Below are 19,692 nucleotides of genomic sequence, written 5' to 3' on the forward strand. Positions count from 1 at the left end.
CCGATTAGTCATTGTAGTTTTCAAAATCCCTGTTAAATGTCTGTATCAGTTCCACATTTGGAGCTAGAAAACAACAGCAAATAGTAACCCTTTCTTGGGATGGAGATCATCAAGAACAACTGCCGACTCGATACAGAATTAAAAGTCTTTAGAAATCCTACTGATATGGGATTGTTATTATGCTAGCAAAGCCATGCTGATGTCTGGTACAAGCAGTCGCTGCTTGTACCTGAACCAACAGTGCGTTGCCTTAAATTCCTTCCGGAAACATATTTGTTCCAATGTTTTATCTCCTACTTTGCGATTCGTTTTGTTATAAAAATGGAAATCTTGCCCATAAGCTAAGGTTTTTATTGCAAACGAAGCGCAAAACAGCCGATAAAACATTGGAGCAATGTTTCCTGAAAGAATTCAAGGCCACATGCAAAAATGTCCGTGAATCTGAGCTGAAACAACAAAAAGTGATCTGCAAAGTCTGTTATGCTCTAAGTCCTTCAAATGGACAGGAGCGTGAAATTGACCGATGATCAATCAAAACGTTGTTAGTTTTTGTTACTACATGTAAATTGTTCATTTCTTTTTTGTATAAAATTTGATGTTTGCCTGATTTTTATACAATCATGCATTCCTTCTTAGACATATGTGATGAATGAACTTCATGATCAGCTTTTCAAAGGAATTAGTTCCATTGTTGGAAAGGAAGTAAGTGATCAGTATCCATTGTTGCTGAATGGTACAAACTATTGCAACTATAATTTAATGATAAGGTTTCATCAAGAATCCTGGAAAGTCTGGAAAATTCCTTTTTTCCCTGAAGCTAACAAGATTGTTGTCTCAGTTTATGGCAAATGACCTCATAATCTGTTTACTTGATTAACTATTTAAATTCATGACCGCACATGTTTTTATATTTAGTTGTGAAAATTTATTTTATAGTGTGACATGTCAGGATTCCAGAGACATGAATTTTAGCCTGCTTCATTTTCTCTCTCCCTCGCGCTCCCTCACTTTGCATGTGCACCTGATTGATTACCTCTATCCTCCGATCCTCCTTTCTAGCGCCTGCTAGATGCAGGCTACATATGGTCCAGGGGCCAGATTGGCAAACACCTCCTAAGTTAAGACATCCTATTGTTGGAATAACAAGTTCATATGAGCCCGGTTGACCGGGCTGGCTCAGTTTCTGAGATCTTGCCTCGCCTCCCTTTTCTTTACAAAAATTTTGATGTGTTCATATGAGAAGGTGGGCAATAGAACACTCCAGCCGTGATAGCGGGACTGTCTGGGACGAAACATTTTCAACTGTGCATGGCTTTTAAGGTCGCTGACAAGTTGAAACGCAGTTCCACGGGTATTTTGGGGTCCTTTTGAACATTTTTCATCTCGGTAACCGGGTTTAAATTTCCCATATTCATGAACAGAAGACAAAATTCGTCCTGCTGACCGGGCTCATGTGAAGAGGCCCTTAGGAGGTGTTCGTAAATCTGGTCCCTGGGTCCTGAAAAAGTCATGGAACGCACCCAATCCACCATCACTGTCTCACCCCATGCCCTGTCTCTTTTGGTGCTTAACATCAAATATCTTTAAAACCGCACAAATATAGGGTAATGAAAATTTTCTGGTGGTAAGTGTATAACAGTTAAAATAAGTTACTTATATATTGTATCTCTTGGGTAGTTAATGATAAAATTTTAATTATTTTACAATAAACTGAATAAACTAGTGAATGAGGGTATAAAAGGCCCATGCAAAACGCAGCTAGTTTTCTTTTTTTAAGGAACTGCCATTCAGTCTGCAGGTAACATGCAAAAAATTAGGGCAAGCGGAATAAAACAGAACAAACCTAAACTTGATATTAAGTTTTTCTCCTGTTTTGCTTGGATTGCCCAGCTCAGTTTTGGCATAAAACTGTGGCCTGCAGCTGTTCATTTGAGATAGCTAGAGCTGTACAACGAGTGTCATAATTCATTCGACCACCCCCCTCCCCTTCCCCCAGTGCAATGTTGGGTAGCGGCAGCAAGAAACGCAACATCTTTGCCATGCGTTTAGGTTTCTGAACAACCTTAATGAAGGGAAGGGGGGGGGGGGATATGCGATCAGGGCAAAAGGTTAACAACATCTTGTCACTAGTTGTACATGTAGCTTCATCCCCCCCCCCCCCTAAATTTGGTTTTATTTTTGATAAAAATCAAAAACCTACATGTAAATCAACAATATTCCCTTTGTGTCCTCCAGCTTGTCAATTATTATCCACTCCAGCCATGGCCTGCTTTGATTTACTTCCTTTGGTTTTATCAACAGGATGCATTGTTGAACAAAACCACTCGAAACTTGGCAGAAATTCAGATCAAAGATTTAGGAGTAAAAGAACAGCTACGGTTAGTATGGAGACAGGGTGTGATGCTTGGCCTTCCTGAAAATTGTTGTGATTTTCCCCAAGGCTACCCTCTTCTGAAATTCAAAAACGATAAAACAAAATCCAAAGCATCAGTTTTTATGTACTGTTTTTGCACTCGTCTGAGTTTCTTTTTCTACATGAGGACATGAAATGACACTGCAGCAAAGTTTTGGCCTTGTTCTTCTCAAAAACTAAGTGCAAACCAGCGATAAAAACCGCAGACTGTTCTTTCACTAACTTAAAGGCTATATACAAAAATTCAAGCGCTTTCGAACAAATGGAAAAATCAGTCAAAAAGGCCACTTACAGAAACAAACATTTTCTGTAACTGGACACTTTCTGAAAACAGAGAGTTCCTGATAATAATTATTGATCCCTCCTTTAAGTGAGTACTTTGATAAACAGGTTCTTCCAGTCCTGGAATGTTCAGTCACTTTCTGTTAACAGTCACGTAATGTCAACATAGACACTTCCTGACAGCTCAAACTTCCTGTTAACAAAATAAACGTTTCATGTAAAGAGACATTCAGTTCTGGAATGTTCAATCACTTGCTTTCAACAGTCACTTATTATAACATAGCGCGCATGCTTCCCTATCTAATTCCTATTGGCATCATCATGGTACATTTCTCAACATATGCAAATTTTCATTGACAATTGCAGATGAAACATTCTCATTCAGACCATATGATTGTGGCATGTTTGTAACCAGCCAATAACAACCTTTGTTTTTCTGTACAGACATTGAAAAAATTTTCCGTGCACTACTTTGTTGTCACTTTGTTATAAAAGAATTGGTTCATGCTTTTAGCTGTGCATCTATCGAGCTATGGATGCACTTGGGAAGTTAGGAGAGCACTCTAGAAGCTAGAGTTGTTCTCAGTTATGCCTTGAGCTCAGCAACTCTAACTTACGTTTCTCTCGCGCTCTCCAAACTTCCTGCATGCATCCATAACTGGATCTTTGCACGCTAAGCATGAACCAATCCTTAAATGCCAACATACATACTTCCTGACAGCTCAAACTTCCTGTTAGCAAATGTCACTTCCTGTCAATAGATACTTGATGTAAACAGATGTTTCCAGTCCTGTAATATTCACTTCCTGTAATATTCATGTCTCCAGTCCACTAAAAATCTTGTTCATATTTCCTTTGTTTTTTTTTTATGGTGACTAAAAGTCTGCTGCTTGATCGTGTTGTTTCAGTCTGTTACATTTATTTTCTTATGTCCTTCAGCACAAACCTGCCAAGAGGAAGGAGGGCTCTTTCATTTCTTAATAGGGTATGATAAATTTACATGTATATACTGCAGTGCTTCATGCTGTGGTGCTCCAATGAAGAACTAATGCTCAAAATGTCAGCACTCAAATCTAAATTTATACAGTGGCCAATTTACCTTTATAGTTATCAACTCTGTTGATAAACCAAACATTCATTACATGTATGATAGTTTGCCTGGCTTTGAGAGACTGTCAGCTTTGTTTAGTAACAGTTTAAAAAGCTTAAAGTCACACTTTCACTGATGCAAATGTAAACACACAATACAGCTGTAGTGCACTTTTTGAAATGTTATTATATACTAGTGCACTGAAACTCTTTAAAAAAAATGTCTTTTGGTATTAATAGTTGGGATGGATTCAATGGATTGCAATTTGAACAAATTTGGAAATTTTTTAAAGTGTAACTAACCCCCCAATTTTTTTTTGTGCTAAACATATTCTCCTAACTGCCCTGTGTGAAACATTTTTGATATTGATAAAATTCTCACATTTCTATGGCCTTTTGAAGTTTGACTTTCTTGACCCGCCGCCATGTATTTAGGGACCTGGGTCGAGTTATGTTATTTTGCAAGAATTTCGTTCGATGATGTCACAGCTCGTCAAAACTGAACTAGGCCCATTATGAGGCCATTCTCCTTTTATGTGTGGAGACGGGTCAAAGAAGCGCAAAATTTTCCAAATTTGAAAATTCATGAAAAAACGAGAAAAGGCTACGGCAGCAATTTTTTCGCCCAAATTATCAGGCCAATGAGGAGAATATGTTAAGCGAAAAAACATTTTTGGGGTTAGTTGCATTCTAAAGCTAATGTTCTTCCTTCAAGGTGGAAGTTTTGTGAATGAATAAATAAATAAATAATAAATAAATCAGTTAATTAATTAATAAAATTAATTTAAATGTATAAACAAATAAAATAATTGATAATAGTAATAATAATAATGATAGAAAGAAATTAAAATAATTCAGTTGAAATCTTTTTCTTGTTGCTACATGAGCATTTTGATCATGAGGAAAGGTATGCACATGTATTGACAAAAAATAATTATGTTTTAGAATAATTTTGACAAAAAGGCAAATAATTACTGTGACATAGTCCCTTCAAGTTGTGTTACTGCAGATTGGAACAAAGTGCTCTGGGGTTGATTTTTTAATAAACTACAACTGCAGAAAACATCTTTGTTGGAAAAGGTGGTGCTCAGTGCTAAATGATGCAAAAGTAATTTATATTTAACATTTTCATACCTTATACTGTTTGTATTTGGTTACATAGCACAATACTCCATTGGAAAAGTTCCACTGTCTGAAGAAAGCTGTGACAATTGTGACAGACAGAAAGATGAAAACCCCTGACGGTTAGTTATGCTGTTTCCTTTTTCATTATTGACATGACTGTGTGAACATGGTATGTTCATCTAGAAGTGAAGAAACATTTTAAAGACATTAAATCAGTTGACATAAAAATTAGCGAAAGGAGACTATGTTTCGAACAGATCCTGGCTTCATTTTCAAGTAAAAAAGATCAATGTTCAAGTGGAGAGTTAATTTATGCAATTCGAAGTGTCAAAACTTTTTGCGAAATTCATAATTAGAACGTTCACAGGTGTCAATTATTGAACGTGCCAGCACAAATTAACTCCACTTGACCTTTTTTGACAAATGAAGCCAGGATGTCTTCGAAATGTTTTTTTTTTTTCGCTACAGTAATTTTTATTTCAAATTTTCTCTAAATCCTTACTTATTAAATCAGTTGATAAATAAATAAATTTATTCTATATATCCATGTTCTTACTTCACAGATTCAGCAGAAGCCATTACAGTAGATGACCTTCTTCCAGCTTTGATTTTCTTAGTCATCAAATCTGACATTCCTAATTGGTTAGTATGTAAATTATTCTTGCGTTACATGACTACCTGTGATGTGAACCTTCTCGCCCTTACATGTATGTAAAAATGGCAAACAGCCAAAATTTATGTCATTTGAAAATGTTGGGGCTTCCAGTACCCTCCCCTAGCTTTTGCACTAATAACTTTAGTGACAGTGCATTGTGCAGCTCCAGAAAAAAATCCATACCCACCCCATGGAAGGTCATCGCAAATTCCTAGGGGGAGGAGGGTGTTAAAAGTCAAAATTTTAGAAGCAAAGTATGAAGCTAAACTGGAATTTCGTGGGGGGGAACCGGGGGTGCAAAACAAAAAACCTTCCATGGGGGAAGTATGGATATTTGCTGGAACTGCACATTGCTGCACAGATCTGGTCAAGCTGTGAATGGTTCTGAGATGTTTGATCTGGAATGAAAGAACTTTACACAGACACAGTGGTACTTAGTGTAACGTTCAATAGATTTAAGTAGAATAATACAGCATGCTTGCAGATTTTGACTTTCTACAACTGAATTTGTATTATGGGCTGTTAGCATGTCAAGAGCACTTGGTAAAGGCATCAGACAGTATTCTATTTTCATCATTTATATAATTTTGCAGCCGTTTCATTATTATTCTCTCCTCTATACTATTTAACTAAATGTGTTTTGTTACACACAGGCTTGCCAACATCACCTATCTACAAAACTTCCACTTTTCCAAACGGGGACATAATGAATTCCAGTAAGTGAATACTTGAATGATCTGAGTGTGTTTTGATAAATAATGTCCTTTATTATGATAATTATGATCGGTGGTAGTTGAAGATCTGATGCATGTCACTTGCTGAAGGTAGCCTGCATGCATTTGAATGCAGGAAGGAAATACAAGATTGATCCTGTGTACGGGCTTTGCTGAAGGGTTGCTTGTCTGTGGCTTCCGAGGTTTCAATCAGAGAGATCCAGGAATTTTCTGTACACCCACTCTTTGAAACTTCACTTAATCTTTTCAAACATTTTGAACAGGATATACCTCCACTTTTCAATTTCTGACTAGTTAAACAGTAATGTAGCAGGTCTTGTAAACTTGTAATTATTTTAATTATGTAGCGGTTGCTATTGTGTTTAAGGTTGGAGGTATTGTTCTGTTGTTTCTTCCATTGTTTTGTAGAAGGGTTCCAAGCCAATTAGGTGAGACCTTATGAGAGCTGCTACATCGCCCTATTTAATTCCTGGTTGTAGCCTGTGTACACCTTCATTATTTTTTAGGGTAGCATGCAGCTGTGCGCCATGTCATGGTTGTTTTACTAGTCCAGTCTCTACTAAACACTATGGGCTGTTTGGTAGATCTCACTACTCTGTTTTCTTTTGTCTTGTGTGCACAGGTTCTTCTTATCTTCAATTGAAGCAGCTGTAGAGCACATCCGAGGAGGATCTGTTAATGACATTCTTAAGGGTCTGCCCCCTGCCAAGGTCTGTCAAAATGCTGCCTGATGCTTGTTACTCCAAGTTGTGTTTTTCTTCCTTCTTTTGTTTCACTTTTCATGCAGTTTTGCCAATTGGTACTTTCAATTTTTATTGGTTTATAACATTTGATACAATATCTAATATCAATACCAGCGAATATATCCAAGCAAGAAAACATTATGCAGCATGTCACATTCTCACAATTTGAATTAGGTAAATGCAGTTCAGTTAGACTAAGATTGTAATACTGTTGCTTTTCATATTACAGATGGTGTCATCTCCTTGGCTTGTCATGGAGACGGATGGACCAAACAAGACAACAGCTCTTGAGAAACTTTTCGAGGTAACATACTGCACCTTGGAAAGCAGTTTTGACGCTTATTCACCAAATTGTGTAAAAAGACCTCACAAATTCATCAAATTTATTATAACTCAACTATGAACGTTTGTTGGATGACAGAGGTGTTAGTTACTGAGATCAAACGTTACTGTTCACTTGCTCTTTGCTTGGGGTAAATTCCATTCTTGGTCAGGTGCCAAAATGTTGTTTTGGTTTAAGGGCTGTTCACGTTTTCGTAGGGGTTGGGGAGCTCGTGGAATTCTATCTATTAAAAATTGCTTTTTGCCTAACCGCTTCCTTCTTTGGAACCGAAAGGAAAAGGAGAGAAATTTGGTTACAGTTTAAGCAGTTTTTCCAGTGAGCCATAAAACTCCTTTATTTTTTAGCCCCCACCTCCTTTTAAGCCATTTTTTTTCGGCTACCTACTTTAAATTCCACCAGCCCGCCCCTCCTTTCTAGCAAATGAACGTTGGCTTGTGGCTTGGTGCCTAGCCATCAATTATCAACCTAGCGACTAATCGGCGATTTAGGTACAAGGACACAATTAGGTACTTGTCTGACATAAAAATCTGCTTTTCCCAGACAGTTAGATGCGATCTTTTGTATTTATACATATTTATGGATGAAATTAAACCGAGCGATATTTTTTATAAATTTTGCGCGTTAATTTGTGAGGTTTCTTGTCGATTGCGCGTAATACGAGGAAAACTCTCCACTCCTTTCAGTTTGCATCAAATGGAAATGAGGAAGCCGTAGAAAAGTTGTTGTCATCTACAGACGAGCCTGGTTCTTCTGGAGAAAAATTCTGTCATCCTTTGTGTTCTTGCGAGAAATGTGAAAAATTACACACCAGGTATGGTCCATTCACCACGCTCCAGTTAGTTTTTAATAAAGCTAGGTCAAATAGAAGAAAGATCCTCGCAGTTGCTACGCAACTTAAGCAGTTGCGAAAAGAATGCCTGAAAAAAAAATTGTTTCTCAGGCTTTCTTTTCGCAACTGCTTAAGTTGCGTAGTAACTGCGAGGATCTTTCTTCTATTTGATCTTTCATCCGCAGTTCAAAATATATGTTTCATATATTTACATTTACTTATTCATCCTTTACGGGTATATTACGAACTCACAGTATCACCAGCTCCCAGTTGGCTTGATAGCTCAGTTGGTAGAGCACTGCACCCGCATCGCAGAGGTCATGGGTTTGAATCCTGTTCAAGCCTGAGTTTTTTTTTTTTTTTTTTTTTTTTTTTTTTCAGGCATTCTTTTCGCAACTGCTTAAGTTGCGTAGTAACTGCGAGGATCTTTCTTCTATTTGATCTTTCATCCGTAGTTCAGATATATGTTTCATATATTTACGTTTATTTATTCATCCTTCACGGGTATATTACGAACTCACAATATGACCAGCTCCCAGTTGGCTTGATAGCTCAGTTGGTAGAGCACTACACCGGTATCGCAGAGGTCATGGGCTCGAATCCCCTTCAAGCCTGAATTTTTTTTCAGGCTTTCTTGTCGCAGCTGCGTAAGTTGCGTAGTAACTTAAGTGCTTTAGCGCGTTTTGTTTTTCTATACATCAAGGATAGAATGTATCGACTTTTGTTGTTGTGTTTTCTGTTTAGGCTACAAGGACCAAAGACTTCTAATAATTCAGATTTAAACTTCAACATATGAATCGTAGGCGAAATAACATATAAGACGTAGGCGAATCATCTCTAGACGTAGGCGAACAGCCAGTATGCGAAACGACCCGTAGGCGAAACGACCGGATTCCGTTTATGTTCACCGACGTTTCGGCAGTGCTGGCACCCTGAAGAAGGCAGCACTGCGGAAACGTCGTGCTGTGTTCTTGGGCAAGGATTATTACTCACAGGGCCGCTCTTTCCTTTCTTCATCTCCCGGAAAGTGATTTTTGTCCTTTTTTTTCGTCTTGTTTTCGTTCTTTCTGTTTTTTCTCTGGGAAAGGAAAGCCGATCGCATTTTTCAACTCTTCCCTGACAGAACTGTTTATCATACGAAAGTGCAACCTCATTCCCAGGGTCTGAAGAAGAGAGACCTTGAAAACGAGGTTGACAACAGTAATCTCTCCCCAGGTTCCTTAGTCTCCCACGCAGCCGTCATTAGGGTCGTCACGCAACGCTTCTCTCTACCAACGTTGCGTGACGACCCTAATAACGGCTGCGTGGAGACTTCAGGGCCCGGTTGTTCGAAAGCCGATTAACTCTAATCCACGATTAAAAGTTAATCGAGGTTTCCATCTGGCTCGTTTAAAATGGTTTAAAAGGCTAATTTCAAGCTAAAGGTTAAGAAAAGTCTAAAGCAAAACTGAGGGACAAAAATCTTTTGCGACAATCTTTATTGATTATTAAATAAACTCGCATCAAAGTTCACGTTAATCCGGGATTAGCTTAATCGGGCTTTGAAAAACTAGGCACTGTTTCCTGAGCGTCACTTTTTATTTAGGAAGCGCCATGATCCCTCTGCTGTGACAGTATTCTCCAGGGACGACCTGGGAAGAACTGTTCTACATGTGGCTTCTGAGTATGGTGAGTAACAGAAGCTGAACAACATTAGCTGCGAACAAATGTAAGGCAGACTCACATCATTATTCGTGTAAAAAGTAGAATCCTTTAAATCTAGCCTAAAAAATATCTATAGCAACTACTAAATCTGTTGAGAATGATGATTATTCTAGAAAGTGACGCAGGCATACTCGGAAAAAAGAAATCCGAGTGCTCCTATCAGGAGTCGAACCTAAGACCTTCCGATTACTAGTTCGGATGCTCTACCACTGAGCTACAGGAGACTCGTGGGAGCTAAGGCCATTAATCTAGGTTCATGGGACAAACATCCTGCATACTGCTAGGATTTGAATGTCGAACGTGTGGTATATGAAAGAAATGTGATGGTATAGTTCCAGCCTGGTGAATGAATGAGAATGATGATTATTCTAGAAAGTAACGAAAGTGACGACATTCGAGTGGTAGAGCATCCGAACTAGTAATCGGAAGGTCTTAGGTCTACTCCTGATAGGAGCACTTGGATTTCTTTTTTCCGAGTATGCGTGCGTCACTTTCTATAGAATAATCATCATTCTCATTCATTCACCAGGCTGGTGTTTGGAAATCGGAGGAAACACTCTTCCTCGTGTTTGATCTATTACTTCAAGACGCCCTTACCCGTCAAAATGGCGAATGTTGCGTTACTGAGTTGCAACATCATCTTCACATTTCTACTCTATATAAGACAACCGTGCAGTTGACGAAAATTTGAGAGATGGTAGAATTGATAAGAAGTTGATACATTTTGTTACCCATTAACAGGTCATTCTAATCTGATGTTCAAACTGATCAAGCGAGGTGCTATAGTGAATGCTATGGATTATCATGGTACCACAGCTTTGCATTTGGCTTGTCAGAGAGGACACGGCAGCGCTGCGGTAAGTCAAAGATTAAATAGAAGAAAGACCCTCGCAGTTATTCACGCAACTTCAGTAGTTGCAAAAAGAAAGCCTGAAATGAAAATTTCATGCTTGAATGGGATTCAAACCCATGACCTATGCGATACCGGTGCAGTACTCTACCAAATGAGCTATCAAGCCAACTGGGAGCTGGTCATATTGTGAGTTCGTAATATACCCGTGAAGGATCAATCAATGAACAATGTGAGACGTATTAAGCAAGTCGAAGCTTGTAAAGTTTTATCTTGTACATTTTCGTTTTCCTTCAGCGGAAGAAATTTTCTACAATCCGCTGACGTATCTTTGCCGCCAGATTGTCAACAAGATTTGAAAACGTTCGAACTTGTTCACTAAGAACTACGAACGCTCAGACGTTTCACGGTGATTTTCGTTATTCTTTGTTAATCCAGTAAGCGTGACTTTAGCTTTCGGAAACCAGTGAACGTCGAACCACTCTCGGCAAGCGTGGAACAAGTCACATGACTTAAATTTTGCACCTGATTGGCCGCAAGGAACAATCCAGTCTGGTTTAACTAGCTAGATTAGCTCGCGCAGTAAAATGTTGGCGATTCGTTGCATTTTTCACGAGTTTTTGTTTTCGTTTGTCATTTCAGTTGGTGTTAATGCATTACAAGGCTGATGTTAATGCACCTGATAATGATGGCAACACTCCTTTGCACTTGTGCACTGCCAATGGTCATGAAAAGGTAAAGTAAAGGTGACCGATATAACGGCATATTGCATACAGCACAACCCAAGCAGCGGTATTGCCTGAACTATATTGCATTCTCATTGAACCCTCATGTACGTATTCTCATTTGTGTAAATGAAAAATAAATTACAACATTGTTGGTTAAAAACCTATATACGTCATGAAAGAAATGACCTTAACGGCTTTCTGGAAAGCATTTGAATTATGAACTTATTTGTCGTGAGACTCACATTATATTTGTTACTTGCCAAGCAATCCCCCTGAAAGACTGACTCATTAAGTGCAAATTGTTTACATTTTTTATTTTGAAGAGCTGAATACATTATAATGTTTGAAAGCACTTTACAAGCGCCAAATTAAAATGTTATACGTTTATAAATACAAATGAATGGGGTCGCGTCAGATTTAACACTTGACTGTTGTTTACGTCAAATTCTGGTTTTGCTCCTAATTGGCCCAGAGAACACCTTGTTTGTTCTCGCTTCACAGTTGTTTTAAACCACTCAGTTTTCAGCAAATTCAAAACCAGAGAAAGCACAACAAACCTCTCTGACAGACACAACCTATCTTGCAGTGCACCAAGGCGCTTATCTTTTTTGACATGCAAGTAAATGTCATGAAGTTGAACGCAGCTAATGAGCAAGGAGACACACCGCTTCACCTGGCCTCTCGCTGGGGTTATGGTACGTGTAAGATCAGTCATGTAGTTATGGTCATTTTTTTGTTATACTGTCTGTTTGTCAATCTAACAGTCAGTCAGTCAGTCAGTCAGTCAGTCAGCCTGTCTGTCCCTCGGCCCGAAACGACACTCCAAATGTTCGAGCCCAGCAGGCAGGCAGGCAGGCATCTACCCAACCAGTCTGCTAGCCAGCCGTCAATCGTTCAGTCAGTCAGTCAGTCAGTCGGTTAGTTAGTCAGTCAGTCAGCCAGCCAGAAAGCAGGTCAGTCATTCATTCTGTCAGACAGACATCCGCCCAACCAGTCTGCCAGTGAGCCATCAACCATCCCTTTCTGCATGTTTGTCTGTCTGTCTGTCAGCCAACCAGCCAGTCAGTCGGTCGGTCGGTCGGTCGGTCGGTCGGTCGGTCGGTCGGTCGGTCGGTCGGTCGGTCGGTCGGTCGGTCGGTCGGTCGGTCGGTCGGTCAGTCAGTCAGTCAGTCAGTCAGTCTGTCTTTCAGTTGGTCAGTCTCTCATGCACACCGGTTATTCAGTCAGTCATTTGGTCAGTTAGCCAAAGAGTGACAAACCCCTTATTTTTTTTTATTTTCTTGATATTTTCAGCCGACATTGTTCTCCTTTTGCTGGAGAAAGGAGCCTCGCTTGAAGCTCGTAATAAAGACAAAGCTACCCCACTGGATAGCTCTCACAACAAACAGGTATTTCTAAGTATATTCCCATATTGTTGCCGGATGGTCCAGAGTCCAAACCTACTGTACGGGAAAAGCTGGGGTGTTTGTTATTTAGGGTGTAAGTAGAAAGGGACCTTTTTGTTTCCTCAATACTTTATACTTTGCGTCAGTGAGTGCGCAGTTAAGTTTTGCTTGATTTTATCTTAACAAACAGGTAACAGAGATACTTCTTGAAGCTGTAGCAACAGTAACCGAAGAACAAGAACAAACGATATCTTATCCTGAAAGCGTAAGTGTAATAAATGTTCCAGTTTGCTTTTGTGGTGTGTCATTCTCGCTCTGTCTTCTTCTTTAAGCGGAGGTGCGGTAGTATATTTAATCCAGAACAAAAATTGTTCCTTGAAATCGGCACTTTTAATTTCAAGGAACGCTTCTCATTCAACCATGTTTCCACCAATAGCGTAGTTCCATTGCCCAATATATAAACCACACACAACCCATAATTTTCCTGATAAGCTCTGACGAAGGGCTAACAGTCCAGCTGTGTAAATAGGTACTTGAAACCGTCAAGAAAACGTGTCAAAATGGAGGAGCAAGAAAAAAGCAATACTTCAAAATGCACTCCATGTTTTATTTGTTGAGGTGTAGGCTCTTTTGATTTTTAGTGCGGGAGATTGTAAATCCGCCTTCCATGTTTATGTGTGTACTGAGAATCGCTATACCTGATACTCACTTCTTTCTTGTCTATTTCGTTTCTAGACAAATTCAATCCCAGAACGTCCGATAATCCAGTCTCAAGAATTTCCCACTCCTGTTTCAAAGGATCAGGAAAAAGCGAAAGAGGTGTGCTTCTTCTGTGTGTACTTTTTACTGATGAAAGCGGTTGCCTTGTGACTATAATTTTTTCCAGTCACATCAATTGTACAGAAAAGCAGAACAAAATTACAGGTATTGGCGAAGTGAGCCAATTAAAGCTCAAATCAAACGCTTGCAACCGCGCGGAAAGCATGCAACCGGTGCAAGGAAAGCGCGCGAAAATGTGCAACAGCCAACAGGAGTCAAGCGCGGGAAAATGTGCAACCGCGATCAAGCACGGGAAAATGTACAACAGCCAACAGGAGTCAAGCGCGGGAAAATGTGAAACCAGATCCAAGCGCGCAAAAATATGAAACCAGAGAACCGGAGCCAATGGCAAGAAAAGGGGAAAATATACGTAACCAAGTCGTGGTTTCGGTTTCGGCTCTGAATAGTTGCAAGGGCAATTTGCGTTGTTGAGTGACAGATAACATTTTGTAAAGGAATTATTCAACTGAGCTCAGGAAATGTAAAACCAAAGCAAACATACGGTACTCTCGGTAGTTACCGAAAACCGCTTTACGTCGCTTGCTGTGAAGTGCAAGGGATAGCTTATTACTGGAATGGCTTTATGGTGCAAATCGGTCTGTGCATCTGTCTTATATTTTAAAGTCTTCAGTTTGTGCTCGGTATTCAAGACTTTAAAATAATTTACTGTCCTTCTTTAGTATATGATTCTTAGTTTTGAAATTCAGTGGGGCATTGGATATTCTTCTTTGGTTGACTATACATTTGTTCTTTTTCATTTGCAGATTGATGGATTCCTTCGCACAGTTGCTGATGGAGATGTGGAATTGGTAACACATTTTTCAGCAAATTCTTGCACGGTGCAATTTTTGTGTAAACGATTGAGCCAACGTTTCTCTGAAGATTGAGTTAAAGACACGTTCGCCCAATGTTTGCAGACATTAAAGGCGCTTTTACTAGCAACCGATGCAAGAACGTTTGTCACCACGATTTGCCACGTTTCACGGAGTATTTCAGTGCGTTGGGTCTTTAGCGACATGTAGATTCACAGAAGTCAAAACCTTTGAGGCTGACAATCTTAATCCTTGACTGGGTATCGTTTAATGTTCTGAAAAAAGTTTCATGCAACTTTCCGAGCTTGTGGAAACCGTCCCGAAACGGGTTGCTCGAAGATTGCACCGTTTAACAGCACTTTAAAGCCACCAATAGTAGTCTTGAATCATAAAAGTAAACGAGAATTAATGTTTTCTTTCTCGGTCAGGTCCGGTATAAACTGGGTTTGAGTGACGACGAAGAAGACGAGGAAGACTCGGGCGAGCAACCTCGCTCGGACCAAGACCTCTGTCATCCGTTATGCCAGTGTGACAAGTGCAGTAAGTGGCAGAAGGTAAGTCACGCTCGAAACCAAAGCTGCGAAATAGAGAGAATTAGAATCGCGTTTACGGCAAATGTGAGATTCCCGTTTATGTTTTCCCGAATGAGAGTATATATATGAGAATTGCCCGTTCGGAAGTTCATAAAGGGACTGGGCCCTAGTATACACATTGTTCAAATTGCATCATATGAAGAAATGAACCCTATCGCCAGAAAGACCACATAAAAATTAGAAAGGTTACCAAGTTTGGTTGTTTCATTGCGTAGTAACCAGGCTCTGACCTGTCAAAGGTCACCCAAATTCCATACAAATGTCTCTAATTCTGAGATGGCGTTTAAAGTCCCTAATTTTTTCCAATTTTTGAAAGCCTTCTACATGGTTGCAATCTAACGACAGAACCTCAAACTTGGTAAACTGAATAATTTTAATGTGATCTTTCTGGTGATGGACTCCAATTTTCTGATTAAATTATAATAATAATAATAATAATAATAATAATAATAATAATAATAATAATAATAATAATAATAATAATAATTATAATAAAAACTCGTGCTCAGTCTCCATTTCAACGGGCAGTAGGGCAAATTAATTCCGGCCTTTGAACTTATTGCAAAACTATTTCATTTTACTGAGAAACTGAAAACAGCGAGCGGCATACTAGTAAACATAATCACCTAGTCATTTCCGACGTTTCCCGTAAACGTAATTCTAAATGTTTGAACACGAGATATTTTGCACTATTGTTGTGAAATACACTGTTTTGTTAGGTAAAATTCTAACTCGCAGCCGTTAATTTTCAACGTTTCAGAGGTCGCGCGAGGCGGCGGAGAAATTACTTCATCCCAATGTTAGGAACGGTGAAGGAATGACACCGCTTCATATCGCCGTTATCCGGGGATACGAAGAAATGACGAACCTGTTGTTACGGCGAGGAGCTCAGACAGATGCGAAGAACTACACTCAGTTGCGAGCACCGCTACATTTGGCTTGTCAGTATAATCATCCTCGGGTATGTAACGCTGTCAGCTGACCACAGGTTTCAAGTTTCAAGAGTGTTCGGGTTAAGGCAAAGTAATACGGTAACATTTTCGTACAACCTGTCGCGCAATAAATGTTGCGTTGGAAGTTGAGATTATTTGTTGCGCGTTTAACCACCTCCGTGCGCAACAAATTTTCATGTTGCAGAAAGTAGACGCTTTTTTTTTTTTTTTTTTTTTTTTTTGCAACATGAAAATTGTTGCGAGCGGAGGTTATACGCGCAAAAAAACAATCACAACTTGCAACTTAACATTGGTTGCGCGACAAGTTTGCAAGAAAATGTTGCCCGTATTATTACTGGGCCTTTACTGGGGAATATTTTGACTGAAACATTCAGGTGGCTTTCCACAGAACGTAATATTCAGGATGGTACTGGGACAATCGAAAGAGCAAAAGTAGAGATTGTTCTTAGTCTGCGGGGACTGCTCATTTGGGGAAGCAAGCTGTATTTTTAGCGACAATCGGAATCCTGCTTTTAAACAGGAATGACGCACGTGTCTTCAAACAAGTTTCCGTATGTTTCGATTTTCGTCTGTTCTTCGAATTGAAAGTAGCACGGACTGTTTCCGTCCAAGAGAAATTTCCATCTTAAATGGGTTAAGCTTTTTATTTACCACCTGTTTATTTTGTTTGATGCTAGGTTGCCGGTCTGCTACTTAGTCATCAGGCCAAAGTGAACATAAAAGACTACAAAGGGAACACTCCTCTGCACCTGTGCTGTTTCTCAGGACATCTGGATCCCGCTACCGTCCTCATAGGGGTACAGTCAACTGCCTTGTCTGTTGCTTATTGTGTTCGCTTCCTTTTTTCTCTAGCATAATGTTTCCCGGTACAGATGTATAAGTGGGTTAATTTCTAACGAAACTGTGGTGCTACGTCAGTGGGGAGTAGAAACGAACAGAGTTGATAGGGTGATTTCGCCATCGTAAGGAGACTGAGGTGCTGACGTTTCTGGCGTTAGCTCTTGGTCAAAGCAAATCCGAAGGATGAAGGGCTAACGCCCGAAACGTCAGCACTCGAATCTTTTTACGGCTATATCAACTCTGTTGATATAACCAAACAGTCGTTTCCATATACAGGCCCACCTACCGTAAGTTTACAACCTTGGAGTCATGTTACAATATCCGGAATGTGTGGGCTTATAGGAGTTTGCGCATATGCCACTCACTGACATTCCAATCTTAGCAGTATGCAGGATGTTTGTCCCATGAACCTAGTTTAATGGCCTTAGCTCCCACGAGTCTCCTGTAGCTCAGTGGTAGAGCATCCGAACTAGTAATCGGAAGGTCTTAGGTTCGACTCCTGACAGGAGCGCTTGGATTTCTTTTTCCGAGTTTGCCTGTGACATTACTAAATAGTACATGCATTCTCAAAGCCTATTATGTAAGGACATTTAAACAGAGTTTAACACGACCGTTGGTCTAAACCAAGCACGATTTCATTAGACATTTTCCCTAGACCACTTTTAGACTTGTAATGGTCTTCGTAGTCTGCGGTTCGCCCTAGGTTCTGATTATTCAATTTATACCCACTTTCGGGCGAGGTGTGGTTTATACGGAAGACTTAGTATTGATATTGATTTCCCTCAAACTGCAGGCCAGGGCTAACTTAGACCTCCTTTTCAACAACATGTAAGTTGCGTTTTTGAGTTTGGCCACTACGTGTCAGGTTTTGAAAAGCGTCCGCTTTTGGGAGGTTTCCGTTAGCAAAGTTTCAATTACATAAGCGATTAGGCTATGGTATCTGACAAGTAGCATAAAAGTAATGTTATACTCTTTGTTGTGATATAGCATGGAGCAGGCGTGAATGTGCCGAATGACCGTGGAAACACCCCACTACACGAGGCAGCGAGGTAAACGGAACAGTTTCGAGTTTCAAAGTTTCCTAAACCTACCGTAAATCCCCTATTAAGCCCCCCTCCCCTCCCCCGCCCTCTCACTTTCTCCTGATGGTAGTCGGACGCATGGAAGTGCCAGATGTCGCGGAATTTTAGTTATCATTCATTCAAGCGATGTCTCTCATTGACGTCACTAAGATTTCAGCGATCCATTGGTCAATCGAACCGGCAATAGAGTGATTTAGAATCGCGTTTACGGTAAACGGCAAACATGAGATTCGCGTTTGTGTTTTCTTGAAAAAACTAGTAGACAGATGAGAATAGTGCAAAATAATTCTGACCTTTGATGCTAACGCAAAACTTCTCAATTTTACTGAGAAACTGAGAATAGCGAGCGGGAAATGAAGGATCAACATGGTCACTTGGTCATTTCTGTCGTTTTGCCGTTTGCCGTCAACTTAATTCTAAATCTCTATATTTGTAACACTGTACATAATCACATTTCCTTTAGCGGCAAAACGAACGAGATCTCGTCGTTAATCTTTGCCACATGAATAATCCTGCCAGCAACACAGGCTAGCTAATATTGATTTGATTTTCCTTTTTTTGTTCAGGTTTAACCTCGTCAAACTTGTGATTCTGCTGCTGGAGCACGGTGCATCGGTGACGATAAGAAACAAACGTGAACTGACGCCTTTGCAATATGCTCATGTAAGACAGTGCTATGAACACCACATCCCTTAGATTCTCGAATTTTTTTTCAACGAACAAAATGTATTTATGAGAAAGATGTATTAATCAGTAAATGATACAGGCATACTCGGAAAAAAATCCGAGTGCTCCTATCAGGAGTCGAACCTAAGAACCTTCCGATTACTAGTTCGGATGCTCTACTACTGAGCTACAGGAGACTTGTAGGAGCTAAGGATTTTTTTTCCGAATATGTCTGTGTCATTTACTGATTAATACATCATTCTCATTTATTCACCGGGCTTAACACATTTCATCACATTATTTCCAAAATATATTTAATTCACGTTAACGGCGAACTCGAGCGATCGTTTGCTATTTCATCCTCTATTTCCGCCAACCTCTCGGCTCCGGTATTCCTCTCTGAAATGAGAGCGGAGGAAGTCTGGGGATGAACGGGCGTTGACTGGTTTCCTCAAACAAGGGCTGATAATCGTTCCAAGGTGAAGCTTACATGAGAATTTTCAACGTATTACATAATTTTGATGCAAATTCTCACTGTTGTTGCGGAAGCAGTTGTGAATTTTAATGCTTTCCTGTTTGCGCGAACACGCGAAATTTGCTTTTGGATGGGAAATTGTTTCCGAGAAGCAAAGCGATTTCTTCTCTTTTCGCAAACGTTTTTGTTCGACAACCAATTATATCCTTCAATTAATTCAGTGTAAGAATGAGGCCTAAAGGACCTTCACACCTCGTTACACGATTAGCAAGATTAATTATACTGCACAAGGGGGTCTGCCTTTTAAGTGGATAAATCGTTCAATTAAGTGTGCCCATAACCAAGGTACTGAAGATTGCCTTATGGTTCTCATGGGTTTTTTTAAATTTTCCCATCTATAAAATTTAGACAGTTTGTGACTTAACGTCAGACCTTTTATAGCATTTTTCAACTGAGTGTTTCTTGTTGCTTTGGTTTTGCTTTACTACGCTCTGTGATTGGCTAACAAAACTTGCGTCACTTTCTCAACCAATGAGAAGCAAGACCAAAGCCAATCGCGAGTTGCCCGCACG

At 39.8% G+C, this 19,692-nt stretch overlaps 1 protein-coding gene and 1 non-coding gene across 2 annotated transcripts in view; both read left to right on the forward strand.

The window, feature by feature from the left end:
• The window catches only part of LOC146473424 (ankyrin repeat domain-containing protein 27-like), a 31,547-nt gene that overhangs the window by 6,063 nt on the left and 5,792 nt on the right, over positions 1 to 19,692 (forward strand). The window contains exons 9-30 of the mRNA XM_085118093.1: positions 637 to 702; positions 2,302 to 2,378; positions 3,635 to 3,680; positions 4,947 to 5,028; positions 5,473 to 5,551; positions 6,218 to 6,280; positions 6,921 to 7,008; positions 7,271 to 7,345; positions 8,068 to 8,195; positions 9,799 to 9,881; positions 10,659 to 10,774; positions 11,410 to 11,502; positions 12,082 to 12,190; positions 12,789 to 12,883; positions 13,071 to 13,145; positions 13,616 to 13,699; positions 14,464 to 14,508; positions 14,940 to 15,065; positions 15,865 to 16,065; positions 16,735 to 16,854; positions 17,885 to 17,946; positions 18,546 to 18,642. Of these exons, the coding sequence (XP_084974219.1) occupies positions 637 to 702; positions 2,302 to 2,378; positions 3,635 to 3,680; positions 4,947 to 5,028; positions 5,473 to 5,551; positions 6,218 to 6,280; positions 6,921 to 7,008; positions 7,271 to 7,345; positions 8,068 to 8,195; positions 9,799 to 9,881; positions 10,659 to 10,774; positions 11,410 to 11,502; positions 12,082 to 12,190; positions 12,789 to 12,883; positions 13,071 to 13,145; positions 13,616 to 13,699; positions 14,464 to 14,508; positions 14,940 to 15,065; positions 15,865 to 16,065; positions 16,735 to 16,854; positions 17,885 to 17,946; positions 18,546 to 18,642 (2,010 nt within the window). The remainder of the gene's footprint in view (positions 1 to 636; positions 703 to 2,301; positions 2,379 to 3,634; positions 3,681 to 4,946; positions 5,029 to 5,472; positions 5,552 to 6,217; positions 6,281 to 6,920; positions 7,009 to 7,270; positions 7,346 to 8,067; positions 8,196 to 9,798; positions 9,882 to 10,658; positions 10,775 to 11,409; positions 11,503 to 12,081; positions 12,191 to 12,788; positions 12,884 to 13,070; positions 13,146 to 13,615; positions 13,700 to 14,463; positions 14,509 to 14,939; positions 15,066 to 15,864; positions 16,066 to 16,734; positions 16,855 to 17,884; positions 17,947 to 18,545; positions 18,643 to 19,692) is intronic.
• On the forward strand, positions 8,486 to 8,558 carry Trnaa-cgc (transfer RNA alanine (anticodon CGC)). The gene has a single exon. It is a non-coding gene; the product is annotated as a tRNA-Ala (tRNA).

Source organism: Pavona decussata, unplaced genomic scaffold (assembly GCF_977016875.1).
Source record: "Pavona decussata unplaced genomic scaffold, jaPavDecu1.1 SCAFFOLD_93, whole genome shotgun sequence".
NCBI lineage: Eukaryota > Metazoa > Cnidaria > Anthozoa > Scleractinia > Agariciidae > Pavona > Pavona decussata.